The sequence below is a fragment of the Oryza glaberrima genome, chromosome 6 (genome assembly GCF_000147395.1).
Source record: "Oryza glaberrima chromosome 6, OglaRS2, whole genome shotgun sequence".
Taxonomy (NCBI): domain Eukaryota; kingdom Viridiplantae; phylum Streptophyta; class Magnoliopsida; order Poales; family Poaceae; genus Oryza; species Oryza glaberrima.
This window is the reverse complement of record NC_068331.1, coordinates 27526386-27538067: the sequence shown is the minus strand read 5'-3', so window position 1 is coordinate 27538067 and position 11682 is coordinate 27526386. Positions and strand designations below refer to the sequence as shown.

At 45.0% G+C, this 11682-nt stretch overlaps 1 protein-coding gene across 1 annotated transcript; it reads right to left on the bottom strand.

Moving 5' to 3' along the window:
* Positions 1 to 425: 425 nt before the first annotated feature.
* On the bottom strand, positions 426 to 3831 carry LOC127777293 (peroxidase 16-like). Its single transcript, XM_052303869.1, has 4 exons — positions 3274 to 3831; positions 2987 to 3178; positions 1715 to 1880; positions 426 to 1180 (listed from the first exon to the last, which is right to left on the bottom strand). Exons 1-4 carry the CDS (start codon positions 3511 to 3513, stop codon positions 765 to 767), a joined length of 1014 nt encoding a protein of 337 aa, XP_052159829.1. The 5' UTR covers positions 3514 to 3831; the 3' UTR covers positions 426 to 764.
* Between the last annotated feature and the right edge of the window lie 7851 nt (positions 3832 to 11682).

Here is an 11682-nt window from a genome sequence, read left to right as displayed (position 1 = left end):
AAATTTATAGTTTTATGATATACTATCTTAAATATATAGTTTTGCAATAGTTTATTTGTAGTATGTAGTTTCATGAAATTTATTCGAATAAAAATATAAGAAAATCTCCTGTATGAATTGGGCTAGGCATGATGCATGGTGTGTGTGCTCGTCGTGTAATGGTAAAAAATGGTAGGCTTCATTACAAATTTTAGTTTCTTCTAACATTTTAGGTTTGCCTGGTTATGCATGTCTGAAAATGTCACATGGTTTCTGGAGGGCATTCACAGCTCACATGCTGGCTGAATTTATGAGAGAACCTGGACCATGCATGCATACTGAATCCTCTGTCATCACTCATCAGCCTGTAGCCAATGTGATGAGAGTTCAATGTATGTAGTACAAAATTCAACCCCATCTTCCTTTTTTTGTGACTGACTTGCAAATTTCAAAAAGGAATGGCATATGTATGGGATATACTTGATTAACTGGACCAGCTGTAAACATTTACATCATTGTAAGTGTACCTTCTATCATATCACATGGGTAGGGGCCCTGAAAATATATCCTAATTAATGTATGACACTTTTTATGATTATAAGAATCAAGAAAAGAATTGGCGGGAACAAATACAACAACTGTGCGTGGTGGACTTGTGAACATGGACAGTGAGAATCGAAGATCATCATGGAGAAGAAGAGGAAGAAGAAGAAGAGAGACACAGAGAAGAATTCACCAATTTACCCTCTCTACCACCCAAATGTGAGCTATACTGCTCTACGCTATTAGTTGACCTTGGTGCAGACTCGCCGGATCTCGGCGTCGGAGCCGGCGGCCGTCTTGACGCCGACGCGGCCGAGCTTGGTGATGGCGGCGACGAAGGCGTCGAAGAAGGCGGTCTGGTTGGCGGCGAAGTAGTTGACGGTGGCGCGCGAGCGGCGGTCGGCGAAGAGCACCTGGTCGGAGGCGAGGAGGCCCTTGAGCTGCTGCAGCGTCTGGAAGTAGCCATTGTCGAACTTGTTGGGCGAGACGGCGTCGAGCATGGCGACGGTGGTCGGGCTGTAGCTGAGCGGGCACGTCTGCCTCATCTGCCGCAGGAACGCCAGGTTCATCGGCGGGCTGTACTGCGGCGCCGCCCCCTTGAACTGGTACAGCCGCCGCACGAACTTGTCGCAGTGCGTCACCCCTATCGTGTGCCCTCCTGCACCACATTCGTTACGACTGATAAGCTAACAAGCAGACGATGAAAACAGATTCACCCAAAAGTTCATTTGAATTTTATAAATTAGTTTTAGAATTTGATTTTATAAAAAGGAATTTATGTTAGTACGTTTTTAGAGTGATTTTACAATTTTTAAGAAGATATAGCTCAAGATACTCTGAGATACCATATATTCTATTCTATTGTAACATTTAACACCGAGAATACCCAATTTTATAGCGAATACCATATATTCTATTCTATTGTAACATTTAACACCGAAAATACCCAATTTTATAGCGATTTAGAGTGATTTTATAGTTCTTAAGAAGATACTCCCTCCGTCCCATAATATAGCAATCTAGTACCGAACGAGACACTTCATAGTATAACAAATCCAGATATGTTTTCTGTTCAGATTCGTTGTACTATAAAGTGTCCCATCCGGTTTTAGGTTGTTATAATTTCTAGTGTAGAATTTGGCACTCAGAATACAAAATTTTGGTACTGTAAAATTTGTCATGTTTTTGATACCTGAGAGGGCGATCATGTCGGTCTGGGTGAGGCCGTTGGTGGCGAAGAGCTTGTTGAGCTGGTCGAGGTCGAAGGCGGCGCCGGGGAGGCTGTGCTTCACCACGGCGCGCGTCCCGACCTTGCCGTCAAGCCGCCCCAGCTCCACCTGGTAGTAGGGTCCTCCTGCCTGCAACAACGACAACCACCACCACTGTGATTACCACCACACATCATACAACTTTTGCCTTTGCCTTGCAGTGAAATCCAAGCAATTTTACTGCTACTACAGCACGCCGTTCTTGCCATCAACTGCAACTACTCACGAGTGTGTGTGTGTGTGCGCGAGCAGAATTTTCGGCATGGCCCAATAATAATTGGCAGATTTCCGTAGCTCTACGAGTCCACAGCCTGCCTGTCGACTGTCGAGAGCGTGGCTGGTTTGGTAGGTACGTGTTGAACGCCGGCGTCTCTGCTTCTGTATCGCCGTACCGTACGTACGCGCGCGGCTCATTTAAGCGCCCCAACCCATACCGCGTAGGAGTAGTAGTAGATTTGAACGGTGTGTTTAGTTCACGCTAAAATTAGAGATTTGATTGAAATTAAAATAAAGTGACGAAAAAGTTAGAAGTTTGTGTGTAGAAAAGTTTTAATGGAATAGAAAAGTTGGAAGTTTGAAAAAAAACTTTAGAACTAAACTCGGCCTATACTTGTTTTTCACGCTGGAGAAAAAAGAATGGATGGATCCAATTGGAGAAGAAGAAAGACCAAAGCAACGACATCGCAGTAACTCTCGCTGACGAGACGACGACCACTATGCAGTGGTGGTTACATGGACACCCTGCTCTGAATTAATAGGACAGCTGAATTCGGACATGCTAGGGGGGACCACCTCCCTCGGCCTCGCGAATTTTAGCGCCAAATCCCAATTTTTCCGATTCCATTCGCTTAGGTGAATGAATTCTCTGCTTGGCTTTGGCTTGCTTCTGTGGAGTATTTTGGGCTTCTGTTTAGTGTAGCAAAGCACCGGACCGATCGATGTAACGAAGCGCACAGCGAGAGGCGCATAATTGCCGCACAGCTAAGAGCGTGGACTCGTGCCGAGACGGGAACACGCTGCGGCGCCGTGCGGGGCGGCATGGCATGTCACCCTCATCATCGCTGTCGCGCGCGCACGGTGAAAAAACGGCAAAAACTACGGGCGAAAGCGAAGTTTTCTCTCAAGCGAGCGCACTCGGAGCGGCACGCGCGCGCACGCCGAGAGAGAGAGAGAGGGGATGGTGTGGGTGTGTTTACCTGGGAGACGACGTCGCGGGCGGCGAGGGCGAGGATGTCGGCGCAGGAGACCTTGTTGGCGCACTGGGCGTCGGCGTCGACGGCGGCCTTGGCGCGGGTGATGAGGTCCAGCGCGTCCGGCGACAGCGTCGTGTCCGCGCCCGCGCTGTGCTCGTCGTCCGGCCCCGCGATCAGCACCGACGCGTCGCACCCCTGCACACGCACGAGCACGACACGGCACGATCAGCAACACGAAGAACACGGAGTCGATGGCATCAAGTTCTCGGGCTGGTCTGTCACTACTGTACCCTGACGAAGCAGTCGTGGAAGAAGAGGCGGAGCGTCCCAGGCGCGGCGTTGAAGGTCTCCTTGAGCTTCTGCGTGACGGCGCCGCGGACGAGCGTCTCCACGTTGGGGCACGTCGACGCGTAGTAGCTCTGGCTCAGCTGCGCCGCCGCGCAGGACGCCGTCGCTAGCAACACGGCGACCACCACCACCACCACGCTCTGGCTCTGACGCCGCGGCCCCGACCTCCTCCTCTGCCCCATTTTGCTTAGCTACCTATAGGCAAGCACCAGCTAAGCTCGCTCGCTCGTTTCCCTCTCGCTGCTGCTGCTGCCTATCCTCCCAGCCTTAATTACTCTCTCTCTCTCTCTCTCTCTCTCTCTCTCTCTCTCCTTGCCAACGCTAAAGCTCGGTGCTTTAAGTGAGGAGAGAAGCGGCTGCTTATATAGAGGAGATGAGACGAGACGAGCTCGATCGCGGCTGGACTCACCGGGGAAGAAGAGATGGAGCGTGTAACTACTACGGCTGCTGGCTGCGGCTGCTGCTACCGGTCGCGATTGCAAGCGATGATGGGGACAAGGGGAGAATATTAGGCCCGGCCCCGGCATGGGCCTCCTCCTTGGGACACGAAACGAAACCCCAAACCCAAGCGCCAACTAGCAACGAGCTGGAGGACGTGCACTGCTGCTATAGCTTACCTCCTCTACTCTCCCAGGCAGCCAGGCTCACCTCACTGGCTCACTCACTCTTGCGGTCTTGCCATGCCCGATGCCGCCGGCTGCCTTTCCAGAGAGAAACAGAGAAAGTGAAGCAACTGCTTGAATCAATGCGAATGTAGTACACCATGTACAATCTCTCTCTCTCTTAGCCGCACAGAAAAGTGATTAGTATACGATTAATTAAGCATTTATTATTAAAAAAATTAAAATTTTATTTTATTTTATTTTCAAAGTACTAATTTTTTATATAGAAAAATTTCACACTAAACACACGGTCTAATCGAGAAAGCAGCCAAACCAACCCCACTTTATAACAGACCCAAAGCTATTTGTTAAGATCATTTCTTAATTAAAATGTTTAATTTATCCCTATATTTAAGTAGATAATCCGAGATAATATCAATTATTATAGTAGATTATTTGTTTCGCATTCTAAAAAGTATGTTTCTTATAACTATTGTACTCCTTCTTTATGCCATTTGTCCTAACTTTTTTTATTAAGTCCATTTCTTAAGAGTGGATCATTTATTTCATTTTACGCGTTCATCAAACCTTGGTCACTGTTTTCGGCAGCCTGAGTACTTTTGCACTGGAGACGACCAACGTGGTCACACTATATCTAGCTGTGTACTACAACCGTGGCAATGTGTTCTTTCAAAAAATAAAACAACCGTGGCAATGTGGCATTCAGCTGCTTATTGATTATGCAGTCCGTTAGGAAGTACTACCTCCGTCCTAAAATAAGTGCAGCCGTGGATATCCGTGCCCAACATTTGACCATTCGTTTTATTTGAAATTTTGTGAAAAATTTAAAAATATTTAGTCACACATAAAGTATTATTCATGTTTTATCATCTAATAGCAATAAAAATACTAATCATAAAAAAATTTCAAATAAGACGAACAGTCAAACATTAAATGTGAATAGTGTAAAACTACACTTATTTTGTGACGGAGGGAATACCGAAATGGTATCAGGAGGACACAAGGAGAAGATCACCGAATTATAGTAGAAATCAGGCACGAGCTTGTCCGGCCGATCAACCCATGTGGCTTCCATAGTTCCATCAGCCTAACTGTTGTGTCATATCATATCAACAACGATACAAAAAGGTTCCTGTCTAGATATGCTCCGTGGGGCCCATGGAAAAGTGACTCAAAGAAGAAGAAGAAGAAGAAGAAGAAGAAGAAGAGATGGTACTCGTGGCGAAGGAAGGATCGACGGGGAGAAAGCGGCAGCAGCAGGAGAGCCAAAAAGGGCGCGTCTTTCCTTCTTTTTTTTTTTCTTCCTTTTTTCTGTCTGAGCATATATTCTTGAGAGATTATACTGGTTTAGTTTAATGACCCCACTATCAGACTACCCGTTATAGTGCAAGAGACATCTTTGCTTTTTCAGAGTCTTTCGGATGCAGAAAGAGACTAGTTTAAAGCGCTCCGCTTCTTGACTTCTTTCAGTAAGGACATCCTTGTTGGCACTCAAATGTTCTAGAGATAATCTTCTGGACGAAGAAATGTGCATAGAACTATTACATTCAGGGTGCCTAGTTATACCCATTAAACTAGCTACTAGTAGTACTAGTACATTCTTAAAGAAAATGTTCTACTACTAATTACTCCTTGCTGCTAGTACTATCCTGGACTTGATGACTGAATATTCACAGGCCGTGTTACTACAGATCGAGCTTAGTAGTACTCCCAAGTTAATTACTGGACATATTCAGATTTGCCGTAACTACCGTGCCAGTTTTGTACAGAGATGTCATCGACGTAAAAGGACCGGAGATCATTCCCTCACATGCCTCCTCCAAAAGTTCTGAATTTGTCTGTGCATGAGCAAAAAAGCAAGAGTTACTACCTCACTTTCGTTGCACCTTCACATGCTGCCTCCATCAAGTTACTCGTGTCCGATTTCATGAACTCAACAACCCGAGTTACATACTCGTGCACAACATCACGAGCAGTTATTAATGCGAGTGCTTGTGATCACTCGGAAGAAGTGGCCGGTGCGTCTCTCGGATGGAGCCAAGTAACTGTGACCTGTGAAATTCAGGTCACATCCATATGATTTCAGAACCACTGAAATCCCATTGGCACGATACGTTTTGTGGTTGCAGCTTAAAGAGCGGCTAGCTTTCGTGCTTTGAATTGAAAGTTCGAATTACATGAGTGGACCGATTGATTAGGTTATCTTTCGAGCTCTGTTATTACTCTAAGTTATAACTGGAGTACTGTAGTAAGGAAGACACTGTAGTTAGTTAATACTAGTATAGTAATAGTACTGAATTTTGGTATAGAACATTATATTGGGTTGGTACATGTGCTTGTGTACATGTTTGTATAACTTTCCATGCCTACCTATTGGATGCATTCATGGACAAAGAAAACTGCTTTCAGTGTCTAGATTAACATATCTCAAACTTCATATGCACGGAAGAGGATGCATGTGGCACAAAGCAATGCAAATTCGGTACAGATTGCTCAGGGATATGCCTCTTCTAGCCAACCAAGTAATTCTAGTTTATTTCCGTTTTGAGTACCTGACCATACCTGATCAGCTAGGAATGTGCTACACAAAAAAAAAGTGTTTGCACAAAAGAAACAAAGTTTTGCTTTGTCAGGTACGTGCAAAGGAGAATGATTGAAAGGGCAGATGAATTCTGATATGAGTGAATTCTGAGACCGGTCAGTAGGAAGCAATAATAATTGTACACAATCCTGTGCTTGAACGGTAACTGCTTTGGAAAAGCTTGACAGTTGCAGCGCAAAGCACAACACTTTATCGTGCTTACAGAACAAAAAGAAATGATTAATCGAGTGTTTCTGAGTAGATTTAAGCCCGGGTAGGAAGCAGTATGGAGGGATTATCTTAGGGGTTTGTGCTAACAAAGCAAGATAATAATCAGCACAAACGTAACTTGGACGGCAAAGTCAGGTAAGCCATGATTAATTAACAAAGGGTTAATGATGATTACAAGTTCTTTGGACGCCGCTCCTTCCACTGAGTGACAGACAACGGCTTCGGAGCGGGTAGTGACTCGTCTCCCTCCACTTGTTATTTTCCATCACTTGTATAAGTAAAAGAACACTGAAATGCCGGTAGTCTCAGCTTGTTCTTCACTCCCATCCATTCAACAGGTTACATGAATGAATATACAACAAACATTAAGTACTGAAAAAACAGATTTAATAAATCTGTCAGGCCATATGTGATGAATTAAGGGATGGAAACGGTCAGGAACTTTATCATTTCTAAAAAATGGTTCTCCATCTATTGAGAATCTTTTATATTTATCAATTTAACGACGATCTCAGTACATCGTTAATACAAACTAGAAAAGTCAAAATTTATGTATAATAAAAAATGTAAATGGTTGAAAACGGTGCTCCCTTCGTTTCACAATATAAGTCATTTTAGCATTTTCCATATTCATATTGATGTTAATGAATCTAGAAAGTACATTGTGAAACGAAGGAAGTACTATTTTTACGAAAACAATACTCGGTCTACCACGAATTTTCGTCACTATATTCATCATTTTCAGTAGTAACATGGATAAAGAGTACACTGGTACAAGAACAGGATCCTGTACACAATCGGCTTTGAGTACACAGTGGTAGTATTTCTTAGATGCAGATATCAACGCCGTATTAGCGTGTCACGGACAATTCTAGCCAAGGACCACGCAAAACGTTCTAGACTTCTAGTAAGGCGTGCACCTGCATTATGCCGGCATCCAGCCCCCATTCCACCCGGTTTTCCCCGTGAATCCACGCCGATATCGTTGGGCTGGCGCCTGCTGGCTTCGCAACCGTCTCGCCGCAGCCTCGGATTGACCAACGCGACGCATCACGCGCGCGAAGCAAGCAAGCACGCCTGCCTTCCAATCCGTCCCGATTTTGCACGACGATGAGGAGGTCGTTTTCGCGGCCACGACCACGTCGTTTTTGCACCGGATTCTCCCGTGCGCACGGGGCGAGGCGTACTGCCCTACTTGGGCGACCGATCGATCGAAATGGGGCACCACGACCACCGTTGTGGTGCGTGGCCGTATCTATCCGGCTTTCCCGGATGTTCCACCACTAACAGCGATCTTATCTCATCTTTCAGATTGTTTCGTCAAGCTAATCATCATGGTCGACGCATTCGTTGGATTATACGATCCTGTGATCCTACAAGGGTAGGTTTAAGTTAACCGTGGGGGTTGATTATTGCTGTCTCTTGTTGAGCCCGTGAACATTAGGTGGTGATAAAAACAGAGAGGAACAGACTACAGAGACAGGCCCAGCGCAATCTCGGACTCGCCCAATCATCGCCGATCCCGTCGTTACGCATCGTACTCGCACAAGTAAGCGACGCGAAGCCATTAAACTGGGAAGAAAAACTAGCCACACCCGTGAGCGAAGAAGATCAGATTAAATATAGACACCCAGCTGCGTCGTTGCAACGGGTGTGATTCGGCGCCAGTTAATCGCGCAGCAAGCAACTGATCAGTCACCCTAATCATCGGAGGAGCTCGTAGCCTTCTCGATCACTTGACGCGACGCTTGCCGCTCGCGATCTCGCATAGTGGCAACAGCTAAGCGTGGCAAGTGACGACGACGACGACGAGGCTAGCTAAAAGGGATTTAGGTCTTGTATCCATCCGTATCCTATCCTAGCTATATCATCATTCCGTCGTGATCCTGGGATTCGTGTACGGCACTTCTCCAACATACATAAATACATTATATGCATACTTTCTTGTATATTGCCCAATTTTTCTCTTCTTTTCTTTGGTCCCTCCCTGCCCTACATAATTCCACAGTATCCTCATCATCGATCGATCTCCTTAATTTGGAGTTTGATAGATAGAGTTAGGTTGCTTGACGGGTGGCAGAGTACTTCCCCTGCCTGAACAATGTGTAATTAGTGCAGAAAAGCAACGTACTACGCATATCCAATGGAATACAGTAAAGCGTGGTGTATATCTTCAAGGTTCAGCAAAGACGATAGGCACTAGTATATCTTTACTGATGCCCCCACATCCAGCGGCGCACGTCAAAGCTAGACATACATACATGCAAAGATGCAGTGGTACACTACACATACTGCAAAGACAACAAATTAAAGCAATAGATAGGATGGATGGGTACATGAATACGGTTGGTCTCGGTTTGCCGAATGCCAGGCTGGTCACATACATGCGAGAGGATGTGAGGTAGAGATGCCACATGGACAAAAGTACGTGCTCGCCTACAAAGCTATGTCCGGGGAGGTCATCTTTATCGGCTAGTCTAGCTAGCTACGCGAAGAAGAAGAATTTAGCCCGGAAAGTGACGGCCCACCGGCCGCTTCGATCGACCGGGCGCCGCGCCGATCGATCGACGGACGCATTCGGATGCAGTGCACAACTGCACACCACTTCATTTTTTTTTCTGTATGTGGCACGTACTGTTGTCTCCAAGCATGTACAGGACAGAGTTCACGTGCAGGTGAAGTGTAGACCTGGGCACCTGGCCGTAGAACACAAGAGGACAGAGAAGAGACAAACAGAGTTAGCTCCTCTGGAAGAAGCTACCTCTTAATCTAAGGGTGTGTTTAGTTCCACGTTAAAATTAGAAGTTTGAAAAAATTAAAACGATGTGACGAAAAAATTAAAAATTTACGTGTAGAAAAGTTCGATGTGATGTTTTTAGGGTTCAAACTTTGAATCTAAACACGGCCCAAGTCAATTTTGACGGCATCGTAAAATCGGTTTTGGCCGCGAGCCAGCCGTCCTGCAAAATCCGCCGCGTCCGCGCACGCCCGCGGCCGTCGGTTTTTCTGTCTGCCTGGTCCAGGAGAAAGCCTGTCTGGCTGGCTGGCTGGCTGCCTGAATGCGTTGATAGGGGAAGAGATGAGAACGAGATGGTGGTGGGCACTGGACAGGGTAGCGAGCCTGTACATCTGCATGCAGAGTAGTAGAGTATTTCTCAGCGTCTTCTCTACGTCCCTGGTCGCTACGTTACTAGTACGTTAATCAATCCGAGTTTTGGAATGTTTCGCACTTGCCAACCAAGTATGTCGGAATGTTGTGGTGGTAGTACACAGTAGTACACGGTGTGTGCTTGTCCTGTAGCTGTAGTCCGTGATGACAACTTAGTTCGACAGTACATTATTCATCCAAGTTTTCACCTACAGATTATAATAAACTTCTACTCTCAGTTAAAAGCCCTGGCAAATCAAGGCCAAGGACGGCAGAGCTTATCTAGTGGAGTACTAGTATATCCACTAGTTGGTGGCGACACGCATGACCCGATGCGACGCTGGGTGTGGATGACTGCTAGGTTGTGAGTTGTGACTGATCGACATCGATCATGATCCACTGTCATAAGCTTGCCTAGGACTGATCTTGGATAGATGAACTCCAACTTGAGATCATATTGAAGCTGTGCTGTGATTGTGAGATATATATGGGCCCAGTAGGCCTGCTGGGCTGTGCTCCACAAAACAGGCCAAGACAGAGATGTAGGTTGGGCTCCTGGCCGACTGACCTGATTAGACTAGCTCAATTAGCCGACACTGATGATGACATTTAGGGTTGGTTTGGTTTGTGGTCTAAATAGGCCTTACTAAATTTTGTCAGTGTTAAATTTTGGCACGTTTTGGTATGACTAATTTTGGTAAGGCAAAGTTGTGTTTGGATTGAAGCCAATATAGCCTAAGTTCACTATTGAAATGGCCTATTTTCTTAGGCATGTCAAAATTTGGCTTCAAACCAAATAGACACTAAACATTATTGAAATTGCTAAATATTGGTAAGCCTAATTTAGACCTCAAACCAAATCATCCCTTAGAGCCCTTCAATTCAGAGATGACGACGGAAGTACCAGCTAACTGAAAATTGTATATCTTGGAGATTAATTAGACAGACCCCAACCGATCGTTTTCAGGCTGCTTGATCGTATAACTGGCCTAAACACGATCGATTTCTTTTTTCGGATACGTAAGGAACATACTTTTTTCTATTAAAAGAAATAAAAGTTATTTACATGTAAAAGGAAAAACAGCATGAGACTGATACAGTCGATCATGCTGGGTGTGCTGTAGTTACGTACACGATTTGAGCAGTCAGTTAGTGAGACACCAGCGCTGAACTCGTTGCTAATTAAGCATTTCGGTATCTTAAGCTTCTATGTGTTTTTTTAAACAGAAGAGCAGAGCTCCTCCCCTTTCCATTAAGGAAAAGCACATGTTCAGTTCAGCATCTTAAGCTTCCATGTAGCAGTGGCATGCCGAATTTGGAATGGTTTTAGTGGCAACAGGCTAGCATGATAGGCAATTGTGCAAGGATTAGTTATAGCTGTGGAAGAGCTTAAACCTTTATAAACTCTCTCCCTGGCTTCTCTTCAACTATAAACACAATAGTAGTTTGAAAATCATTTGACAAGGTATCCAATTGCACGAGGCCATTTCAGGAAGGATTTAACTAACACTAGAGCCAGTTAAATCCAGACTATAACACGGTGCTTGTACTTTCTATTGACATATTTTTTTTAATCTTGTTTTATATATTGAGTTTGGATTTGATTTTTTTTGGTTGTAGAGATGTCGTTTACTCTGTGTTGTCAATTTTTCTCAAAACTCTTTATGCCTATTTGTATTGTATTTGAGGATTAACTGCGTGTCTGTTCGTAAAAACCGGAAATGTAAATTATTTCCATTATTAAAAAGTATATATATTTGAGGGATAA

What these genes read in the sequence shown, in the direction of transcription:
- LOC127777293 (XM_052303869.1), bottom strand. Translation starts at nt 3,513, where the DNA reads ATGGGGCAGAGGAGGAGGTCGGGGCCGCGGCGTCAGAGCCAGAGCGTG. An exon ending in TCCACGACTGCTTCGTCAGG is followed by an intron (nt 3,179 to 3,273) that starts GTACAGTAGTGA and finishes GTGCGTGTGCAG; the next exon opens with GGGTGCGACGCGTCGGTGCT. An exon ending in CCCGCGACGTCGTCTCCCAG is followed by an intron (nt 1,881 to 2,986) that starts GTAAACACACCC and finishes TCGTTGTTGCAG; the next exon opens with GCAGGAGGACCCTACTACCA.